General features: G+C 39.8%; 1 protein-coding gene across 1 annotated transcript in view; it reads left to right on the top strand.

The window, feature by feature from the left end:
- Positions 1 to 24,034, top strand: part of LOC116150510 (ankyrin repeat domain-containing protein 26-like) — a 52,950-nt gene that overhangs the window by 17,214 nt on the left and 11,702 nt on the right. The window contains exons 13-18 of the mRNA XM_064489580.1: positions 1,269 to 1,424; positions 7,806 to 8,171; positions 8,747 to 8,952; positions 10,537 to 10,714; positions 14,855 to 14,900; positions 16,046 to 16,224. Of these exons, the coding sequence (XP_064345650.1) occupies positions 1,269 to 1,424; positions 7,806 to 8,171; positions 8,747 to 8,952; positions 10,537 to 10,714; positions 14,855 to 14,900; positions 16,046 to 16,200 (1,107 nt within the window). The 3' untranslated portion in view covers positions 16,201 to 16,224. The remainder of the gene's footprint in view (positions 1 to 1,268; positions 1,425 to 7,805; positions 8,172 to 8,746; positions 8,953 to 10,536; positions 10,715 to 14,854; positions 14,901 to 16,045; positions 16,225 to 24,034) is intronic.

Genomic DNA, 24,034 nt, shown 5'->3' with positions numbered 1-24,034 from the left:
AGTAAATATGCCTTGTTGCCTGAAATTTTAAGAGATTAAGCTGTAAGTTGTTGACAGATACAGGCAGGTATTAGCAATTTAGTCTTATACTTCCCAAATCATTTTAATCTTTCTGTCACCACATTTTAGTATCGTGATGAAGCAGATAAATGAAATGCTCATACCTAAAATGAGTAGTTTGAAATTAAGCTTCAGTTGTGTGAACAAAAAAAGTAAAAGAAAAGAGAGTGAGAGAGAGAGAGAAGGTTCAGTTGTGTGGATTACTTTCACAGTCAAATCCAGATTTCCCAGATGAACCGATGTGTAAATGCTGCATCTTGTAGTACTTTTCCTTCAGTAGCTTTTCATACATTTTTAGTTGATATAATTTTCTTTTTATTCATGTCAATTGGAATTAAATTCAGAAATATTTCCATCTCAAATCATGTATTGCTGTGACCTCTCCACTCCTTAAAGTCATCTACTTTTCATCCAGTCATAATTTGGGACTAATGTGAATTTTAGCAAAACTGTGTTTGCCTTAGTCTTCCCCCCATCTATTTATAATTTACTTTGAACATTTTTTCAAATAATCTGCTCACAATTCTCATTCCAAGGCTCAGTTACTGTCATTTGGATCTAAGTTTGTCCAGTACAGAGGAACTGGGGAGCTCTGTGCTGTACCAGTTTGGCAGTGGTGTCCCATTTTCAGACTGAGGAGAAGTGGCCAGAGTCCTGAGCAGCAGGAAGGCAGTGAGTGGGAGGGGTGGGGGGAGCTGTAGGAGCTGCAGTCCAGGAGGCAGGGGAGGCCAGGTTGTCTAGGGTCCCCAAAGGCCATTGGAATAACTTCATTTTTATTGTGAGATAGGAGTCTATTGGAAGGATTTAAGCACCAAATTGAATATGTGAACTCTGAAATTAAGCCTCTAATGAGAAAGAGAAAGAATGTTCCACAGTGTGGGATTTACCACCACTCATCCCACCCGCACACCCCTTTCTGTTTGAGACTTCAGTGGGGGTAAAGCTCAGCCACTTCCTGGGAGGGGCAGGGAATGGCTGGTGGGGCTGCACTCATTGTCTAAGTTAACTTACTGTCAATAAGGCAGGAGGGTCATGCCTTCTGTGTCTTTAACAAAAGTCAGTAAACAGGAATGTGTACCTATGGGTAAAAGAAGGCAAATTGATATCTCTGGGGATAGTTCTCAAAGTCCATATGTTGGAGTTATATATTATTAATGTAACTTAATGATGAGGTGACTTAAAAATCAGTAACAGAGTTATCCTTTTAGGCCTGTGTGAGACGGCTTCAACAAGAGCTGACTGACACCCGAAAGAAAGTGTTCATGTTGGAAGCTTCCCTGGAGGTGACAACAGCACGTCATCAGACTAATGTAGAAAATAAGACACAGGATTTAGAGAGGAAATTACATCAAATTGCAGACCAAGTATGTATGAAATTGAGCACGTCAGATGTGAATGTACAGCACATGGTGTTATAGGACACTAGCTGTTCAGGGACAGCTTTCTTTTGCATCTTCATTATAATTACAGCTTTATTATCTTTATGATGCATTTGTTTCTTATACTTTGACTCTCATTCTGCCATTTTTTATATATTTTTTTCTTACAATATTTATCCTTAGAGAAGTTGAAAATTATAAATCTTTCCTCACAGACGTTAACTTTTTTCCTATTAAACAGTATTTTTTGAGTGATCTCTCACCACAGTGAGGCAAGCTAGATAAAAATCAGAGGATAATGATTCATGGCATGGTCCAGAAAATTGTCATGTCTCATCCTCACTTTTGTGAATGGATATAGAATCTGTGTGTATCGATTACATGGATTTCAGGATAACTTATGCAGGAAAATCATTACACAAACCAGTTGGAGTTAGGCATTGCCTTCATTTTCTTTTCATTTTAGATGTGTTGTAAAAGCATGGAGAAGTTCAGATCGTGTAGGTACACCGAAAATAGAGAATTAAGAAAATTTTCTAGATCCTGCATTTGGATTTTTTTTAACTTTATGGAGATATAATTCACATAATATAGGGGGGATTGTGTAACTCAAGTGGTAGAGAACCTGCTTAGCATACACAAGGTCCTGGGTTCGATCCCCTATGCCTCCTCTCAAAATAAATAAGTAAAACCAAAGAACTTTTCCCCACCCAAAAAAAAAAAATCACGTATCATATAATTCACTCATTTAGGATGCATAGTTAGTATCTCCTAGTATAATCAGAGATGTGCAACTGTCACCACAATCAATTTTAGAACATTCCCATCACCCCAAAAAGAAAGCCTGCATCCCTTAGCCATCACCCCCAGCCCCCATCTCCCTCAGCCCCCAGCAATCACCAGTCTGATTTCTGTCTCTATAGATGTGCCTGTTCTGGGTGTTTCACATGAATGGAATCACATGCTGTGTGGTCCTTCATGATTAGCTTTTTTCATCTGACATAACGTCTTCAAGGTTCATCCATGTCATAGTGCTTGTCAGTATTTTCATTTCTGTTTACTGTCAAACATTACTCGGTTGTGGGGCTAAACCATTTATCCATCCGTCAGTTGATGGACCTTTGGTTTGCCTCTGCTTTTTAGCTATTGCTAATAATGCTGCTGTGAACATTTCTGTCCAAGTTTTCGTGTAAACATGTTTTCATTTCCTTGGGGAATAGACTTAAGAATGGAAATGCTGTCGTATGGGTCATATGGTAACTCTGTTTAACCTTTTGAGAAACTGCCATAGTGTTTTCCAGAGAGGCTGCACCATTTAACATTTTTATCAAAAGTATATCATTCTCCCAATTTGTATGCATTCCTGTCAAACTCGTCATTAGCTCTCCTGGTAGTTGTGAGTTGGCATCTCCTTGTGGTTATGATTTGCATTTTTCTGATGACTAAGAATGTTGGGGAACTTTTCATGTGCTTATCCATTTGTGTATCTTCTTTGAAGACCTGTCTGTTCAGGTTTTTGCCCATTGTAAAATTGGATTGTCTTTTTTGATTGAATTGTAAGAGTTCTTTTTGTATCCTTGGTGCAAATCTTTTATCAGATGTAGGATTTTCTAGTGCTGTCTCCTATTTAGGAGCATGCTTTTTCACCTTTTGACAGTGTCTTTTGAAGAGTAGAAGTTTTTAATCTTCATGAATTTCAGTTAATCTATTTCTGTCTTTTACTGTCCTATCTAAGAAACAAGTGCCAGATCCAGGCATGAAGACACACACCTCTGTTTTCTTCTAAGAATTTTGTAGTTTTAGCTCTTTCGAGTTAATTCTTATATATAGTATGAGGTAGAGGTCGAATTTTATTCTTTTGCATGTGGATATCCAGTTGTCCCATACCATTTGTTAAAAAGAATATTATTGTCTCATTCACTTAGTTAAAACTTGTATTGAAAATTAATTGACCGTAAATGTGAGGGTTTCTTTTAGATTCTCAGTGGTGATGCATTGATCTATGTCTGTCCTATGCCAGTACCAAGACAGATGTTATGAGAACACTTTCTGAGTCATGTTGCACATTACCAGTTGTTTTACATAAAAATAGAAAGTCGGTGTAGAGGATTGTCTGTAACTCTACTTCTGTGGAGATTTGCTGCTTCCTGAAGAAGCCTGTGGCCAGCTTATTCCTTGCTGACTCTGTGACATGACAGAAAGTAGGCTTGCAAAGATAAAGTCCATTCCTTCCCCCCCACACCCCATTCAGACCTTTAGTTTCTCACATAGTACCTCCCACTTCACTCCAGTTTCCATCAAATCATGGTCATGGGATCTGCTGACGCATTCTGCAATATATTTCATTATGTGGCACTCATTATACTTCATAGACTTACCCATAGGTTTCACTATCTAGAAGCAAAAGGTTAAGCCTGGAAAAGATGAATTCAACCTTCCTCTTTAGAAGCCTCTCTAACCCATCATCTTGTGGTTCACAGTGAAATTCTCTTTTGGCTTCATTCTTGTGTGTAATGCTTGTGCCGATCCTGCTCTTCATGTAGATCCTGCATTCTCAGCTCCCTGTGTCTACCTCCTTTTACTTAACAAGAGAGAAGCCTAGCTGCATTCTATAGCTTAATGCATAATTGATGAAATAAATATTTCACCGCATCCAAGGAAAAATTTTCAAGAATACAACTGTTAAAAATCAGATAATATTCAATCAGTTTATCAGAAACAGATAACAGATTAGTAATTTGAATTTCAAAAGTTCAAAGCCAATCTGTGTGATATGGAGAAGCATTGTGCTACAACATAAAGGTGAGACAGTCTTACCTTCCCTTACAAACAAGCTTTAAGTATGGGAAAGGAAAAATTGTGTTTAATTTAAATACTGCCAAAGGACACTACATGTGTTTTACTACTGAGAAGATTAAAAATGGTTCCATAATATTTTATTTTCTCTCTGAGGAAAGGAAAATGAAGAGTGAGTGCCAGATTAGTAAGTTCTCAAAGCTGCCTGTCTCTTAGAGTTTCAGTTAATTGAAATGAGGTAAAAAGGCTGATTTCGGTAAACTATTTCTAGTTGTTTTTCAATTATTAGTCTTCAAATCATATGTCTCCTTGCCTACCAGTCTTCCTTATCCTCAAAGTTGAGGGGAAATAGTACAAAGGCATACATGCCTATTTATAAGAAATTGTAATTGAAGGGAACTCTAAAAAATCTTCCTTCTCTCTAGTTCTTAGGTCTTTCTTTAAGTTATCTGCTTCTTCTCATCAGCACTTTGTCATTAAGTTAATCTCAACGTTTATTACATTACAGTTTATAGGAGACCAATTTCTACTATATACAAGTTACATTTCTTATTATCTTTTCGCATCCATTTTTCTGTTTATCTGTTACTGCCTAACAAACTCCCCAAAGTTCAGTGGCTTAAACAAGCACTTATTTTGTTCACAATCTGCACTTAGGAAAAGTGTGGCCAAGACAGCTGGCCTCTCTTCCTCTCAGCTACAGGTGGGGCCGCTGGAAGGTGGGGGACTGGAATCACTTGAAGCTTCATCCACTGATGTCTGGCAGTTGATGTTGGCAGTTGGCTGCAGCTTTGGTGGGGCAGGCAGTTGGGTCCCCTCCCCTGGAACACCTAAGCTGTCTCTGTGGCCTGAGCTTGCCCACAACATAAGACTGGGTTCCAGGGTTAAGAGTGAGGCAGAAGCTGAAATGCCTTTTCAAACTTAGCCCTGCCGTTCACCCAGTGCCACCTTCACTGTATTCTCTCCATTAGGAGCAAGTCACTTAAGGTTGGCCCATATTCCACCTTTTTTATGGAATTAATTTTGAAAATTTATGGAGACATTAAAAACCAGCATAATCTACTCACTAGCCACAATGCTTTCTTACTGCTTCCATATGAGAAACACCCTTATCCCTACAACTGATCAGTTCCCCAGCAGGTCTCGGTCACTATGCTGTCAGGCTCAGGCTCCAGTCCAGGGTCTTACTTTACCATCTTCATCAGGTCCAGGTGGGGCTGAGGTTCCTGGGTGTGGTTTCTAGAGTACAGCCCCTTGGGTACACTCCTCTCAGTGCTGCAGCTTGAGGATAAGGAGGCTGGATTTTTACCACCACACAAACTCCCTCACTCACAGTTGGAAAATGGGAGGCACACTGGTCCGTAGCAGTTCTCAAATGCAGCCTGATGCTTGCTGCCGGCTCTTTGCTTAGGACTTAGTCCTAACCCTGGGAGGAATTCTCCTTCGCTGCCCTCTCTGAGCTCTTGGTTCTGTCCCTTTCCTGAGCAATGACCTGTGTTTACAGCTGAGTAGTTCTCTCAAGCCAGCTTCCTCCTTGTAGACCTTCTAAGAGAAACCCAAAGGCCTCTTCTCATTTTGCACTGTGTTGGTCCCTTTCAGTCCAAGCTAGCAGGCAGTGTTTTTGCTAGCACAGTTCTCTTTAAAATTTTGAGTTTCCTGTGAATTTTATCGGGGTTCATGCCATTGGAAAAGCTAACCTCACAAGTCTTTTTGAGATAAGCTCTCCATCTTGGGCTCCCTGTGGAGCTAGCTGTTGGGGGACCATGCCTTTAAAACTCTTATGCTGTTAAGAACTTTAAAGGAATTTCAGGCAGCACCTTAAATCTTTCCAAGGTCTTAACAAAGTCTTGGCTTCATCCTTAGACTGTGTTTTCCTGGCAGCACCCTAGATTTGATCTTAGCCTGGAAGCCATTTCTCTGTTTACCAATTATGTGACCATTGGGCTTGTGGCAGTTCTTTAAATGGGATACAGATATTTGAACCCAGTGAGCCCTGGTTCCTTTATATTCAATAATCTTTTTGTTTGTTTGTTTTAGCTTACCTCTCTCATCAATTTTACTTTCAACTCTTTGGTAGCAAGACACCCATTTCCTCTGGTTTCAGTGTCATTTTCTTCCCTGGCCTAGAAGCCTTTGTTCTCAGCCCTTCAAAGGCCCCCAGGCTTCCACTAACAGTCTCATGGGCACTTTGGCTTTTCATTCTTACTTTTCTCTACATCTGTTCAGGTTCCACCTACCTCCAGGTTCAAAGGCATCCCCACATTTCTGGTTCTTTTTTAATGGCTGCACCCCATTTTTAATATCAATATCTGTGCCAGTTATTTATTGCTAATAAGTTATATAATAATCCACCTCAAAACCCAGTGACTCAAAACAGCACTTGGTTGGTTCACAAACCTGCGTTTCGACAAGGCTCAGTGGACCCAGCTTATTTCTTCTGCACTTGGAATCAAGTGGGCCCTAGAATAATCTAAAGGCTTGTTCATGCACATGTCTGGAAGTTGGAGCTGGCTTTGGTTAACTACATTCGCTGGGGCCATAGGCTGGGACAGCTGCGTGTACAAAGTCTCACTAGGTGGCCTGGGCTTCACAATGTGGTGGCTGGGTTCTAAGTGAGAGCGACCCTACAGAGTGACAGTCAGAAGCTATTTAGCCTTAGAAATCACACAGCTGTGCCCCCACATTCTGTCACCTTGAAACCAGATGCCGAGGTCAGTACATATTTCAGGGGAGGGAACTTCACAGGGGAAGTGTCAAGGAATTTGTAGAGATGTTTTACAACCACCACCTCTGCTTGCCTTGTCTTCCCAAATAACCCTCCTATCTGAAGGAAAGTAGTTCTTCCCAAGTCAGTGTCACTGAAATCCCAGCAAGTTTTTTGTTTGTTTTTGTCGAGTATGTTCTCTTGTTTTGTGGAGAGTAACAAGGGATTAAAAGAATTTTGGCTTTTTAGGTTTTTTTTTAGAAAAATGTATGGGTCATCTTACTAAACCACTACACTAGGAGATGGATTTCTCCTTAACTCTGCAAGACATTCATTGCTCCTTGGGATGCAATTCAAACTAGCATAAAATATTTCTAGTTCAGAGAAAGGCTTATGGCATTAGAATCCATAGTTGTAAGATGTATTAATTGCAGTCTTATATCCAAAGACTTGTTTTGGGAGGGGTTTATTAATTCAGCCCTGAGAAACTCAATATGATCTCCCTAAATCTTTAAAAATCATGGAGAGTTAAGACTTCGGGGAGGAAGGGGTAAGAGACTTTCTACTAAGAGGTGCCTTATAGTCATTTTATGTAGGAAGGACATGAAACAATTACAGAGCAATAAGAGTGTAAAACCAACTACAAATGTATAACAAAGATGATGACAGTAAACAGTATATTTTTGTGACACTTGGTGGTTTGAACTTTTTTCTTGATTTTCTGAGTAATATGAGTTTCTCCATTCCACAAAGTAGGTACCATTTTATTGCAACTGAATTTATTTCAATGTTCGATGCTGGGTTAGAGTTAGGATGTTCTCAGTCTGCTAACCTCATTACCAAACAATTTTATCGTCTTCATGCAGAATGCTGATCTTACAGCAAAGCTGCAGTCGACAACTTCAGCCCTTCTCCATCTGAGTGCAGAAACTCAGCTCCTTCTAAAAGAGTTATTATCTATGAAAAGGATGCAAAAGAAATGTGAAACATTAGAGGAGGAGAAAAAGAAGTTGGAAGAAGAAGTAGTAAACCTCAAACATCACCTAGAAGTGAACACAGTGGAACGCAGTCAAGTGGAGCAGTACAAACAGGAGATTGAAGAGCGAGCAAGACGTGATGTAGCCGAAAAATTGACAGAACTCAGTCAAGTCGTGCAGTGCAAGAGGGAGGCTGAAGAGCGAGCAAAACAGGATGTGGCAGGAATGTTGAAAGAACTCAGCCAGTTTTTACAGGTGAAGCATTGATCTCTAATGTGCTCTAATTCACTTTGCTGTGAATTACAGTTTGGATGTATACATTTTATGTTTCCTTTACTTCCTATATAGCAGTTTGTTCTGTAGATTTCTGGAATGAAGGCCGCATTTGTTACTCCCTTTAAATAATTCAATTTCCATCATTACTATCATTAAATTGATCTTTCAGAACAATTCTCACTAGAGAATCATTTTTATGGCCAATTGGTGTAAATGAAGACTCCTAGGAGGAAAAGAAAATATTGTGATTTAAATATTGTACCACACTCTTTGATTACTCTTAGGTTTTATTGTTCAATTTTTAAAATTTCTAGTTGATCCTACTATTCTTTGAACTATCACATTACATGAGTACTGATATAAGAGTGATTCAAATTTAATTTCATAATTCAGATTTAATTCACTTGACATCGATGATAAGTACTTTAAAGTTCAGCTTTTTTACATTTAAAATTGCTGTCTGAATCATTGACTCAAAACTAAAGAGAACAAATACACTGCAATTACTCAGGCTATAATTATTTTTAAAATTGTATCCTTTTAATTCACTTTAGACACAAGCAGCGTACGAAGAAAACTTGTTAAGAGAATATAAAAATGCTTCAATAAGTCAAATGAAGCATAAAATTAAATATCTGGAATCTGAACTGAAAAGTAAAACTTTTCAGTTAGATGCTGAGAAAAAAGAACTGGAAAAATACAGACAACTGTACCTCGAAGAGCCAGAAGATAGAACATCATGGGCAAGTCAATTACACTCGTAAGTGAAAACATAGAATTATAGAGAATAATTTAGGTCATTATTTTGCTTCTAAGGCATAATTTTTACTGAGCCAGGTTCATGCGGTGAGTAGCAAGTGAAAGCTGACTAGATAGTATAATTTTGGAAAATGATGTTCGTAAATGAACTCTCCTTTAAAATGTTAGTCGAGGGCAGTTTGCATCTCCTTGCCTTTTGTTGCTTTTACATGATTTTATATTTTATATTTGCATATATTTAACCTGATCTAGTCTTTAAACTGGGGGTTTTGCAAACTTTGTAATTTAGACAGCCATATTATCACAAAATTTCTAGCTGGAATTCCCATAAATAGAAATGTTAATGCGTTTAAAGTTAACTGTGTTTTGGAAGAGTACAATTTAAACCCAAGTGGCTCCATTCTGGTGTTTGTTGAATTTACTTTCTTGATTGTGATATTTGGTATCACCACTAGTGGGCACCCTGAGACGAATTACTGTATCCTTCTAAATTTGTCTCTGCTACGTAAAGACATGCTTGGGGAATAGGGGGAAACTAACAAAGGGGTGAAGGTCATTATAGTAGTTCATGAAGTGGCTAAAAAGAATACGGTGGCCTGCCCGAGGGGGTGTGTGGAAGACAGAAAGGGCAGGTCCCTCCTCTAGTGCCTGAGTAACAATGTTGTAAGCTACAGGTCTCCCTGGTATCCAAAAGTAGAGTGTTCCTATGAAAGTTGTCTGTGTAAAGCAAAGAGGCAGTTACCTTAGGACACATCTTGCTGGTGGATGCACAAAATAAATATGCATAAAGCACAGGAGCTCACAGACACAGTCCAAAGCCGAGGCTGCGTGATGCCGGGATACTGAGTGTGGTTCTGGGGAAGGAGCTCGGTGGAGCCCCTCTTGCTGCTCAGGGTGCGTGTTGCCCTTCTGATGGCTCGGGCTAAAACAAACACCCAGCGCTATTCTGGCTTTTTGCTTTTTTTTTTTCATAAAAGTGAAAATGCGCTTGAGAGTTTTTTCGTTACGGAAAACAGGTGCTGATAAAAGCGAAGTAACAAAGTGAGCTTTGGGAAATTGGGGGACACTTGAATTTGCCCCTGGCGCTGTCACAGTTTATTCCCATCACCGACTCTGCCATCTGGTGCCCCCCCAGAGGTGGTGGCTGTAAACTGTTCCTCAGTGCCGCATGCTTAATTTCTCCCAGGTAATGAGTGAAATGTCTACATAAGGGTGGTGAAAGCAAACACTTGATAATGGCTTTGAGGGATGGTTTATTTTTTATTTCTAAACTGGTTTCTTCAGGGCAAGTATGTCTAGATGCAGCTGGTGCAGAAGGCAGAGGGGGTCCCCTGTGGAGGCATCTCCATCTCTGACTCTCCCCACTTTGAAGTACTTGTTAGTTAAGGGCCCCCCCAGGAGCATATGTCCTTCTTTAGGACAGTTTTAAACTGTAATTGTTTACAGTAGGTCTGCGCTGACGTATTTTCGTTGCCAAAACACAGTTTAATGGGATAATCTGTTTACTATTACAGCAAATTTAAAAATACACATCACTTAGGAAAAAAATGAAATGAATGAAATCTGTGTTTTGCAATCCTCACAGGATTAACGAGAGGCTGGTTGTGATGAACACTAAACTTCAGATGGCGGAAGAGTACAAGAGTTCTGTCCTCAAAACTGTTCCTACAAGGCCTGCTGAAAAATTTCATGATAGCTCAGAGCACAAATGGACTCTCACTCAAAGTACAAACTTCAGGATTTTTTCAGAACCTTCAACTAGCGTGAGTGATTGCTTGTTCAGTGTTAGTTATACTATCTTTTTTCCCCTGGGTTTCAGATTTCTGATATAATTTTTGTTTTTAATTTCATGAAATTCTGAGTTACTTATTTGACTTACACACACTAAGTAAAAGCCATAATTAATTGTACTAATAAAGAAAGGAGACAGAAATTTTATAATTTTTTAAGGCCCTGGACTTCTCATTTTCAAGAGATAACTGTCATTAACTTTATTCAATAAATGCAACTAAACTGACAAATTTTAAATTTCTTTAAAAGCTCCATTTTAAATTCTACTTCAGAAATTAAGTATCATTGCCTAATAACTAGAGATATACTTTCCAATGTTTGGCTTAGTTTCTGATTGATTTCGGTTTGGCATTGGTTCATAGTAATTTTCAAGTTTTGACGCACCCCAGTTTTTCTACCCTGAAGTATAAGTAAACGGCTTCGAGATACTTAACCACATATGGATGTTTTTTATTTAAAGGAATCCAAGATAAATTCTTTTTATGAATTCAATAAACTTGTAACACTGAAAACACTAAGCTGCGTTTTTAAGTTTAAAATTTTTATCACTTTCTTCTGTAAGAGTACATCCTTAATTGCTATTTTACCTATAGCATTTTTATTTTAATTGTTATAAAATGTTTTACTGACCGATTGTACAACATTTCTGAATATGCAGTCAAGTAAACACATATTTAAATTTTTAAAATGAATTTCTCTTATGTCTCTGTCTTGCCCTCACCTGTAGAAATACCGATGTGGCAATGATAGGGAGCCTTTAAATTACAACTAGTTTCCATTGTGTATCATTGATTTTAAAAGCCATTCAAAGCCATGCACATTGGTTTATGGTTTGATGGTGTTTTCATGATCTTCTTGATGTAGAGAAAGGTAGCATGGGCCCCTGTTAAGTGAGGTCTCAACCTGTTTTTTCTCACTTGGCTTCATGTCATAATAAAAGAAGAAAAAGCTCAGGTTTCATAGACAGTGTGGTGGGTAAATTGAGTCTAAGTGCTTCAGAGTCATGAAACTGGACTGCGTGGTATGAAACAAAATGCATGGCTAACACTTCTGTCAGTGGCTAAGCATGATGCAAACTTGAAATGTTCCCATTAGTTGTCACCAAAAAATTGACAGTGTGTCAATTTACAGGATGATGGTGGAAGAGTGTGAGTGCAAAAGCAGTGCAAGAGAAAGCCCCGGAGGACAGTTTTTTCCTTTAATGTTCTTGGCGGAAAGAGGTGTCTACTTTTTAGTACTTCTAGATAAGTTGGAAAATCGTTTATTTTAAACTCAGTGTTGTAGTTCCAAGGTACACGTAGTTCTTCTGTGGGGCCATGGGGCCAAATCATGCTAGATGTAGCAAGGGAGATGAAAAGGCACTGCTCTGTCCAGATGCAAAGACACGTCTTCACCACCACTACGGAGCACCTCAAAGGAGTTATTATACAGTTACTGTTTACAGAATTCTTAGTCAGACGTACAGAAAGAAGGTGCCTTCTGGAATTGCTAGGGATGTAATGATTTCTGCTGGGAAAACATAAAGTAATGCTATGAGAGGTGTGAACATAGTGTTTAAAATGACAGGGAGGGATGGGTTTTTGGATGGGGCTTAACAAAACAACAGACTCCCACAGCTTTTCAGCTATGATTCCAGAAAGCAAAATGTTAAAAATGGCATTGGGATTGAATTTAACATTCTCCTTTATTTGCAAGGTTTTAACAGTTTGGACTGTTCCTACTGTGAAGTTCTAGCTTACTCAGCCTTTTTTTCTAACTTGATGGAAGTATTGCTCTAAGTCTGTGATTTCAGTCGTGCTGGTTGTTGAAGCAAGTTTTCTCCAGTTCATAACGCTTGGATTTATTGCCTCTCTTACTGCTACATGTAGTATAGCCTTGTCACTTGACATCGTTCTAGTGGTAGCAGATGGACCCCATAACTGTTTTGCTAATATTTACACTCAGATTTCACATTCTAGCTTATTTCTGGGATGTTCTCTCCTACATGTCAGAAGTAATTTTACAGTTTTAGTCAACTGTGTTATTTATAATGTTATTATAGAATACAAAAAGTTACAATTAGCCTGAGCAGATACATCACTGTTAGATTTTCTTGCACATAGAATTTTTTTCTAAGAACTGAAAACTTAATTCCAGACAATATTATAACAGACATAATTTCTCTGTTTTAAAGATTTTGTTATGTTCAAGAGTTTTAAGTATTGGTGTGCCAAACATGAAGCATGGCCACAATAGTAGATAAATATCCTTCAAATCTATTTTAAATAGGAAGACTAAATTTTAGATTGATTGATTTTTGGCTTTTGGTGTATCACTGACACTTTCAAACATTGTCTAATGATTTATTTAAGTAATTTTTAAATTTCTCAACTATCCATTCAGTTTAGCAATCCTTTTTCTAAATGGGATTATACCAGTGCACCAGAGCTAAAACGATTAATATTCCTAGGACTGTAACTTTTTACATGACACAGCACTGTGTCTCAGCAGGATCTGGTCACGTTTCTTTTACAAGTAGCCTTCCAAGGCAGGGGACATCCACTCTGAATTTTTATTCTAATCAAACTATCACAGTAGTTAAGCTCATTTCTCATAAGGCAGAGGCAGAGTTTAGTGACCTTGTTTCTGGTATCAGTTCTCTGCCCTGTGGACTCCCTCCTGCCCTCATTTCATTTTGTGTGAATGGACAAATGAGGAAGCGTTATCTTTTGTGAGACAATCACTTAACTTCCTCCAGTTCTTTTTCTTTCATTCACTCTTTTCCCTATACTTAATTTTTCAGCTCCTTGATCAACAAATTCTTTCTCATTTCTTTTCTCTGCAGCAAAATACATATATTTAATAGTTACAAACTGACAATATAGCCTTGCAGAGGAAAAGATAGCAATCTTCCTTTCAATTCATGTAAAAGTGTGATCTACATTTTGCATACTGTTATATGAAATTATTTCAATAAAGGCTTCTCCCTTCATCTTTTCGGTGTTACTGAATTCGTAGGACCTGCCTAGCACTGTTGTCTCATTGTTGATTGCATAAGGCCTCTCTAGAATGCTCTTGTCAGACAGTGTTATGGAAAACAGTCTCTGAAAATATCGGCAAACGGTGGCCGGAAATTTTGTCTTTGCCCCTAACACTTACAAAGGCCTCGGCTCTTGTGTTACTGTTATCACCACAGTGTTTATTATGTCTGGTGGACTATTTTAGACCCTGTTTAGTGAGTGGGTGACTTTTATAAGAAAGATTTTTAAAAGAACACTCTAGATGGGGACACTTGTAGTTTGAAGTGTCCCCACACATTTCATAATTAAATACATACCTAATTAAGTCAAGTTTCAAAAAGTTGCCCCTAATTTCTAGAACAGAAACAAAGTTACAGTCAAAGAATTCTGTATTGTTTTCCTTGTTTCTAAGTCTAGGAAGTTGTAAATCAGAATCCAAGTTTGAAAACTGGTGCTAGCCTCTCCTTTTCTTTTCTTCAAGCAGCTTTTCTGACATAAATGTCTTAGTCATATACAGAGAGCAACATCCATTTGTTTAATTTGTTTGCCAGTAGAATTTTCACTTGACATTATAACAGAACCCCTTTCTTCATCTTATGTATCTACGATGCTGTGTTAAAAACATATTTAGCATAGAACAGACCTTAAAATTTTAGTTTTATAAAAGTGCAGGAATGGAAAGCTCATTTTAAGGAAAAGTCCATGAAAGTTAAAAAAAAAAAACTGAACTTTTATAAAGGGCAGTTTTTCTGAGTAGTGCAAATTAATGCTTTCAGTGTAGAACATGACTTGAATTGTTTAAACTCTTTGAGCTAATAAGATTGGACATCGCCCTCAGAGATTATGTGTCTCTGACAGGGCAGTGTTTACTGTACTTTCCATCAGAGGAATCTAAGCCTTTCATATATACATTCTCTATTATCTAAAATCAAAGTAAGTAGGAATTTATTTTATTTTATTCATCTGATAATTTTTCTATTTAAGCAATCCCCAAGTTAGGTCAAGTCTCTAAAAGTATTATTTAAAGGCCACATTTCATAAGCTAGCTGTCATTCCTCTGATAGTGTTTCTTGTTTAACTTAAACATTAAAAATAATATTTGACTTATTTCAGATGCACAAGAAGTTGGGAAATAATGCAGCTAGAGAAGTAAAAGAAGGTATGTTGCCAACATTCCTGCATTTAGACATTGATTTCTGAAATGTACTGTAAACAGTAAATGGCACCTCTTTCTGTTGTTTGAAAAACAGATACTACGTTAAATTTTTTGCTTACACGTATCTAATGAAAACTGTGAAAGCACAATTTCATTCATAATGATAAATATACTTATTGCTCACTTCTTCATCATGATCCATAGCTTTAAAAAAGAAGTCTGTGTTCTCTATTTCTGGCTGTACCCTTCCCCTCCTGCTGGCCCTGTGGGCCTGTCACCTGCACATGGATACTGTTCTCAGAACACATGGAGCTCATCAGCTTCTCGAGTTTCTCATAGTGACAGAGGCCAACAACCCCAGACTCAAGCAATCACAGTTCATGTAGTTGTCACCTGGTGGATGAGTTAAATTTCCTGTCATTCCCTTTGTCACTGGTGAACATTTTGCCCTCAGGAAAAACTCCAACTTTCTTAGCTTGGAGGAAAAATACCCACATCACTTTGGCTCTTGCTAAAGTGTTCAGCCACGTCTCTTTCCTCCCCTGCTCCACCCTCTGCTCCAGCGTCTGGTCAGACTGCTTCCAGCTCCGCGGGCGCCCTTCCTGCCTCTGCTCTGTGTGTCTGCTTGTTGCCTCTCCCCCCCTACACACTTTCTCCTCGTCCTTCAGGTATCTGCTTACATATCACGGCCACCAAAGAGTGGACAGTATTGACACAAAGCTGGACGTCCCTTCTGAGTGTTCCACCTGTGCCCTCTTTTATACCTGTCATGGCATTTATGTCTCTGTGCCAAAATTGCCTGTTCATCTATTTTTCCAGTTTACAGTACATGATTTTTCAGGGTGGACTGTGTCCTCTTCATCTTGGGATTCCAGTGTTTTTCACAGTGCCTTAGCACATGGCTGCTGAGTAAATGAATGAGTAATGAGAAAACCAGGAGCTCTGATCCTTAGCCACAAGAGCAGTTAATTCAACGTGCAACCCTGGGCAAATTGTAGAGTAGTAATCTTGGGTTTGTGTTGTAATCATATGTAGGTATTTTTCATTCTTCTTAAAACTTAGAAAAGTCTCAGCTTAAAAGTAACTGACATTTAGTTACCTATGAAGTATTTTAAATAAGGAATCTAATTCTTTCATTTTCTTTCCAGCTACTCCTAAACTTCAGTCTGAGTCCTACCGAACTCCTCGAGGATCTTCAAAAGAGTCAAGATTAATTGACGATATGCTTTTGAACGCATGTAAAGAATATGAGGAGGTTTTGAAGAGAAAGTATCTGTTATACGATGTTACAGAGGAACAGTAAACATTTACCTGCTGGGCTGCTTGGGTAACATTTTAGTTATTTCTCTTTAAGTAAGATATAGACAATGTTTATTAAAGGAAAATATTTTTGTATTATATGTGCATGATTAAAACTCATGCACATATAATGTGGTATTTTAAGCCACATTTCTCTGCATCTCATTAACTTGTAAGCCAATTTTGGGAATAAAACCCAGCACTTTGGGGTATTACATACTCAAACTGAGCCCGGATGCCAGCTGTTTAAACAACACCCAACCACTCACCAAAATTCTCATTGATATTGAGCAGTGTTGATTGATAGCTTTTTTGAATTTTCCACTGTTAGTCACTGTATATAGACCTGAAGATTTAGACGGACAGCATTCGGATCTGGTGTGGCTGCTGTCAGCCTTCTGATGGATCACAACAATCGTTACAGTGCCATCAAACTTTCTATATGCTGCCTTAAACACTGATTCACAGCTATTTCCTCAAGGAGAAATGATATCTGCCTCAGGCTTTTCATCATCTCTATTTATTTACTTACTTTTTGGAAACAGTCTTAAAATTAGAGACAAGTTCTGAGCACCAGACTCAAGCGGACATTGTCACAAAACTGTCACGTCTTCCATTCATTCTCCTAAGGCACTATTTATCTTTCCTAAGTGTCACTTGTTCTACCATTAGCGCCTTTTCTCTCCCCTCTCACCAAGAAGTCATTTGTTTTTCAAAAAATGCCTTTCTCCTTTTCCTGTCACTTATTAAATTGTATATAAGCCTCCAATTCTAGCCACCCCTCCCAATCACATTTCTTTGTGAACTCTTGCATGTATTCATATGTAATTTTTTTCTCACAGTAATTGGCTTTAGTCAATTTAATTTGCAGTCTCCCAATCACTGAACCTAAGAGAGTAAAGGAAATATTCTCCTTCTCAACAATTTCCAAGAGCTAAAATTTTAATAACTCCTACTTACACCCTTTATTCCCTTTTCTGTCCTTGCAGTGTACTTACTTGGCAAAACTCCCAAAGACACAACTAACTGATTATCATTCTTCCCCCTTAAGTTCTCCCAGGCATCTAAGTGCTGCTGAAGAAAACCAGACACTGCCCAGTGTTCCTACTACTTTTATTTTTTGCATCTTCTTCCTTCTCAGTGATGATTTCAAATTTCCCTCTCTGTAAACATCTCCCTGTTTCTTCCCTCTCACTTGAACCACACAGTCTTACTTCCGATGACAAACTTCCTGAAAGATTTGCCTGCTTCCCAAACAGCAGTCTGTCCTCACCCATCTGGTGTGTCTTCCCCTTCCTCCATCCCCACGCAACGAGTCCCTGATGACTCCCATGTCTAAATCAAACTGACACCTTTCCATCCCTTATCTAACTGAAGCTTCTCATGCCTCCAGCCATTCCATGTAACCGACCTCTGTAACTGACCGCTGCCTGCAGCAACCTCTTCAGTCTTTAGCTGAAGATGATGTTGAAGGTGAGGGCTTCAGCCTTCTTGATGAGTTCACTCAGTTTTTCCTGGCTGTCTCCCAGAGGTATAAACAGGAAGTACATGTGTTATTCAATTTTTGTTTATTTTTCTCCTGTTAATCTGCCTCATGTCATTTTAACTGTTAGACCAGCCAGATGAACCTAGAAGGGTAGAGGATCACTCCCTGGCCCCACCCCAGCACGAGCCTGTGCTCATTTACAGCTGCCGTGGGCGCTGCCTCGCCTGCAGGGAAGAGATCGATGGCAAACACTGCTATTCCTACAGCACTAGCCAGTGAGCTGAAGCTCACCTGAATTTCTTCCAGGCTGAGGTGGGGTCACTGCTCCTGGCAGCAGAAGACTGCCTTTATGAAAGAAAAATAAAAATGGAGTCTGCATTGCTTGAGAGGGCTCACTAAGGAGGTGTGACTTATGCACATCTCAGCCCACAGAGAATCCAACCCTGTGAGCATTTATTGCCCTAATGAAGTCATCTGGAACACCTGCCAGAAACTTAAGATACTCACTAAGCCCCAATCCGAAAATAACCTGTGATTCCTTAAGGAAAAGGTTTCCTGACTGGCTCACATTAGTATCAGCCACAATTCTCGTCAGGCAACTTTTGACAACCTCTTGGCTTTTTGTCTTTATAAGCCCCTGACTCCCGTCCTTGAGACACTCAGTTTTACCCAAACCTGTGTCTCCCAAGTTGCAATTTATTTCTTCCAGTTTTATTGAGATATAATTGACATGCAGCACTGCATTATAAGTTTCAGGCATACAGCATAACGACTTCATTTACACATATCGTTACATGATGACCGCAATGTACTTTACTATAACTATGAACATAACTATACCCCTGACACTGGGATATAGTAAAATGATTAGTCAGGGTTCTCCAAGGGGGAAATGAAAATAATAGGAGATTATCCAACTCTCTGTCTATCTGTCTGTCTAGATTTCTATCATGTCTGAAATCTGTAGGGTGGGCCTGCAGCCTGGAAATTCAGGTAAGAGTTAATGTTGCAGACTTGAGTCTGAATACCAAGGGACGATAGTCTGGAGATTCAGAGTGGGTTTCCAGGCTTCAGTCATGAAAAGAATTCCCTCCACTTTGGGGAGCCTCAGTCTTTCCTCTGAAGGCCTTCAGCTGATTGGATGAGGCCCATCAACATTATGGAGGGTAATCAGCTGTATTCAAAGGTACTGATTTAAATGCTAACCACACCTGAAATACATGTTCACAGAAACCTCTAAACTGGTGTTTGACCAAACAACTGGGCATCATAATCTAACCAAGAGATATTTATGAGGAGTTGGAGAGATTTGTTCTAAGGGGAGATAAAGCTTTGTTCCAGCAGGAAGTAATTTGCTCAGCACAGTTCTAGGTCAGCTTTGGGCACCTGATAATCATGAAGTCTGATCTGATTTTCCCAGCTTGTGACTCTTTGTGTCCAGCAGATGGCGCTAAATGACCAGTCATAGTTCAGACGCACAGGCTTATTTTTGGGAACAGGTGCGATGTATTTATGTATGGCCAGCATCTTAAACAAAGCCCTCATGTTGTCTGTCTGTGACTCTCTTTCTCCATTTTACTGAGACATGTGGATCAAAATGAGAAGTTCACAGGAAAATGGTTGTCTTTCCTGGAATGTGGTGATATTGAGGAATAATGAAACTGTTAAGTCAAACACAGAGACAGCCTAGTAAAATGGCACCTAAACACAGGTGTGGGGAACTCGTGTGTGTGTGTGTGTGAACTTGTGCTTCTGAGAAAGATTAAACAGGAGTGGAACTGATGAAAATTACTTCAAAAAAAGGTAAAGATAAAATATTGTAGAAAAACCTGTAAAGGGAATATATTTGGAGAAATGAAAGAGAAAAGCCAACTCGAGTGCGTGTGAGACCGGGCTACGTGGATGGAATGTTAACACGGGAACCCCTGGAGAAAGGATCCATGCGCCCCAATAACAGGAGACCTGAGCTCCAAATGAAGACCATGTAAGTGGAGGATTAGGAAAAAAGACACCAAACCATCTGCAACCAATTCAATGGGATCCTTTATTTTATGGGGCTCTTCACTTCATTCTCACATAGACTAGGAACGATCCACATTACACGCAGCGTGTGTTCCAGGAGGCAGGCTTGAAGCTGTAGGCACTGAAAAAGGAACCTCCCTACCATGAAAAATGAGAGAAGAAAATCACAAGGCTGGGTTGGAATAGTACCTAATAACAGGAGGTGCTGGTAAGGAATCTCTCTGCAAGGTTTGACAGGGAATTTTGCATTTTCCCCTAGACGTCAATCTGAAAAACAAAAACAAACCCTGCTTCTTCCTCCCAGGTCCACACTGAGTCACAAGACTATTATTCATTTGAACTTTTAAAATGCATGGGTTCCTATTTATGTATTCTTGGTTCAAAGTAAAAGGTGGAATATGTAAACAGAGGTAGTTTGCAGGCGGGCTGTGAATGGTCTTGAGTGCCGTGCTGAGGAATGTCAACTTAATCCTGTCTGCAAAAAGAAACTGCTGGGGAAGGCTGCAAAATGACTTGGGGTTTAAAATCTTCCCCTGGACACCTCAAGGTTTCAAAATCCCACTCTGGAGATCCTATGGTGTAGAAATCCCATCCTGGTGTAGAGAATGGATGGGTATAGCAAACATATTGGAAACAGGGATGCTTTTTTCAGAAAGTGCAGAAGACGTGTGTGAGAGCTGTAGTGGAGGGCATACAGAGAGGTGGCTGTATCTGAAAGACGGAGCAGCTAGAATCAATAACACTTGGTGAATTACTGGATGTGGTGATTAAGGGAGAAGAAGGAATCAAAGATGACTCAGATTTCCAGAGAGAACAACTAGCTGAAGGGCAAGGCTCTTGGCCTAGATCAGGGACACGGGAAGAGGAATAAGATTGGGGACGAGACAAGTTTTTTTTCAATCTAAAATTTAAAGAATCTGTATTATGCGCCAGGGCTTTGCTGGTACTGTACATGCATCTCACTTTATCTCAAAAGCATTCTGACGGAAGTCTTGTCATCAACCCCATTTGACAAAGGAGGAGATGGAACACAGAGAGGTTAAGTGCCTTGCTGTGGGCAGCCAGCTCTCTCGTGGCGGGGAGGCGGGCAGCAAGGGCTCTCGCTCTTTAACTGTGCCCACCTGTCTGAGATGAATTGTGAGCATGTTGAGGAGGTGGCGATCTGGGGCTATCTAATTGTTGGTATAAAATTGGCAGATGAAAATCTATTTCCTTTTATGCTTTGTTTTTATTTTCCTTCCATTTACATGTCAGTATTTATCAAGGCTTGACGTGGAGCCCCATGTTCTTTTCTTTGTATGTTGTATCCATTTTCACGGCCACATTTTCACACCCATGCACTGACTCCCCAGCACTGATCTCAGTCCTTGACAAACAGCTATTTATCTCCAGCTGCCTGTTAAGCATTTCTAATGGCATGACTGCTGCCATAAAAATATTTAATCCCTAACTGATGATCTAGGGTCTAGTAACCAGCTGTGTCAACCTGGAACAGTCATATATCTTTTCAGAGCTTCAGAGTTTTCTTGGCTGACAAGAGGTGGTTGGAAGTTGAGTATCTAGAGTACAAGGCCTTACAGCCTAGGAGAAGCCTTAGATACCTAAATATTGATAAAACCTCCTTACGCTGCCTAGGGTTCCTGTAGTTCTAATTTGTGCTGTTCAATACAGTTTAAACTGAAATTCTATATACTTAAAAACTCTCTTCCTCGGACTCACTAGCCACATTTAAATGCTCAGTTGTCATATTGTGACTAGCGGCTACCGTAACAAACAATGCTGACACAGAACATTTTTGTCATTACAGAATGTTATTCTGGATGGCTCTATAGATTAACCAACCATTGCATTTAATGCCAAAACTATTTTCCTCTCCGTTAGCTCAAACTTCATACTTCCTTTGTCTCATGTAGCATATGACACCATTGCTACGGGCTGAGTAGGGTCCCCTACCACCCCCGTCCCAGGTTCATATGATGAAGCTCTAGTCCCCCCACCACAATGTGACTGTATTTGAAGACAGAGCCTTTAGAGAGAGAATTACAGTTAAATGCGATCACAGCATGGGACCCTAATCCAATAGGGCTGGCTTCCTTATAAGAAGAGAAGGGACCCCTGTCTCACAGTGAGGGCATAGCAGAAAGGCCAGGTGAGGACTCAGTGAGAAGGGAGCCACCTGTAAGCCAGGAACAAAGTTCTCACCAGAAACCATCCGTGATGGCACCTTGATCTTGAATTTTTGCATTTCAGAACTATGAGAAAATAAATGTCTTGTTTAAGCCACCCAGTTGGGCATTCCATTATGGAGGCACAAGCAGGTTATACAAATGTTCTCTAAGAGACCTGACCAGGTAGGAAGCCCAGGTATGAAGGAAAGAGGTGCCTCTGCTTCTGCTCACACCTTCATATCTAACACTAATGCCTTTGTCTTCTCTTTTAAATTGATGTTTTCTTTTGCATTTGTCTTGAATATTCTCTTTCCATTTCCACTACTAACATTGCATCATCTCATATTTGACATGCTGAACTACGTGGCATCACTCTCCCCAACTACTACTTGCAATTTATAAATTAATCTCACTAAAAGATTGTTTTCAATAATATGTTAATTTTTGTCATCAATCTTCAGAGGTTCTTAATGAACTCTAGGACAAAGCCCAAGCTTCCTATCCCAAGATTCATAGTGCGGACCCTATCTACTCCTTTTTTAAAAAATTAGATATAATTGACATAAAACATATTACTTTTAGATGCACAACATAATAATTCAATATTTGTATACATTGTGAAACGATCACCACATAAGTCTGGTTGCCATCTTCCACCATACTTAGTTACAAAAAACAAACATACTATTAATGCCTCAACCCCCACGCAGTACACACTCTGAACCAACTGACCCTCCGGCCCGTTCCTACACTTTGACAATCACCGACCTTGCTCCTTGCTCACGTGTCCTGTCCCAGGAGGCAGGTGAATCCTGCTCAATGTTCCGACTCTTCCAACTCCTCATTGTCCATCACCCATCACCCCCAGCGCAGCCCACAACTCCCTCTCTTTCTTGGAAACTTGACTCATCACTACCAGCAACAGAATCACTACAGAAATTACAATAAAAACAACTTAGGGAATGATTACTGTGAGCCAGCGACTGTGCTTAGGAGTTTATTTTATGTACTTTTCATAAAAGCACTCTGCAATCAACATCACTGTCAACAATGTTAAATGGAAGAACAGAGGATCCTATTACCCAAGTGAAGGCAAGCCTTAGCTTATCCCTCTTTGTTACACTCTCTCCTTATGCTGATTTAGTGCTTGGTCCCAGAATAGTTATCTTGTTTTCCCTACTAGCCTGGAAGCTTCCCGAAAGCAAGCCCACATCTAACACACTTCAATCAGGCATCAAAGACGATCTCCAACTGTCCCGCTTTTCTTCCCACTTAGCTTTCTAAATCCCATCCCGGGAAGGCTGACATTCCTCACATATCAGCCTTAGGCCCTCTGCTCTTTCTTGCTCTATGCACTTTGCATTGTCACTTCATGAGCTCTTGGCTCCATCACCAACTGTATGTGTGGTTCAGACCCGCCTGGCCAACTCCTCTGGTAGAAAATACCTGTATGGAGAGAAAGGCTGGAATCCATCAGCAGCTGTAGAACTCTTTTGTGACCTCTGGCATGCCAACACTGGTAGGAGGATAGCGAGACCCTCAGGATGTGAAATTTAAGGAGATGCTCCCTCAGGATTGTGGACTTGCTGACCCTGAACTTTCATGACCCTGAGAAAAAGTCTGCCCTTGACCTGTGGGGTCGGCCTAGGGAACATACTTGGTATAACAACAGTGTTGGCTGTAGTCCTAAGGGCTTTGGAATGTACTGTAATATAATACATTTTTCCTTCTCCTATAGTTAGTGCTATGCTGGGCTTTCCCTTTGTTACATGTTAAGTTTCTTGAGAACAGAAACTCATTTATCTCTTTAACCCCTCCCCGCCAGTGCTTTATAACACAGCAGCCACTCAAAAAAAAAAAAAAAGTGTTTGCAATGTTGAATTGAATTCCCCCTTTTTTTGGCCTATCCCTGCAGTGGAAGCCTGTGAGAGCTCCCATTCCCTTTACCCCTCCGAGTTTCATCGTGGACCAGGAGAGATATCTATAAAAGAATTAGGGACTACAGGGAGTCAATGGAGGAACAGGCACAGGAGGCAGCACTTAAAGAACTAGAGCCAGAACAGTGGTTCTCAAAGTGTGGTCCCTGGATCCACAGCCTCAGCCTGACCTGGGAACATGTTAGAAATGCAAGCTCCCAGGCCCCACCCAGAAATACTGAGGCA

The sequence above is a fragment of the Camelus dromedarius genome, chromosome 9, assembly GCF_036321535.1.
Source record: "Camelus dromedarius isolate mCamDro1 chromosome 9, mCamDro1.pat, whole genome shotgun sequence".
Lineage (NCBI taxonomy): Eukaryota > Metazoa > Chordata > Mammalia > Artiodactyla > Camelidae > Camelus > Camelus dromedarius.
This window is presented reverse-complemented; position numbering and strand designations above follow the sequence as displayed.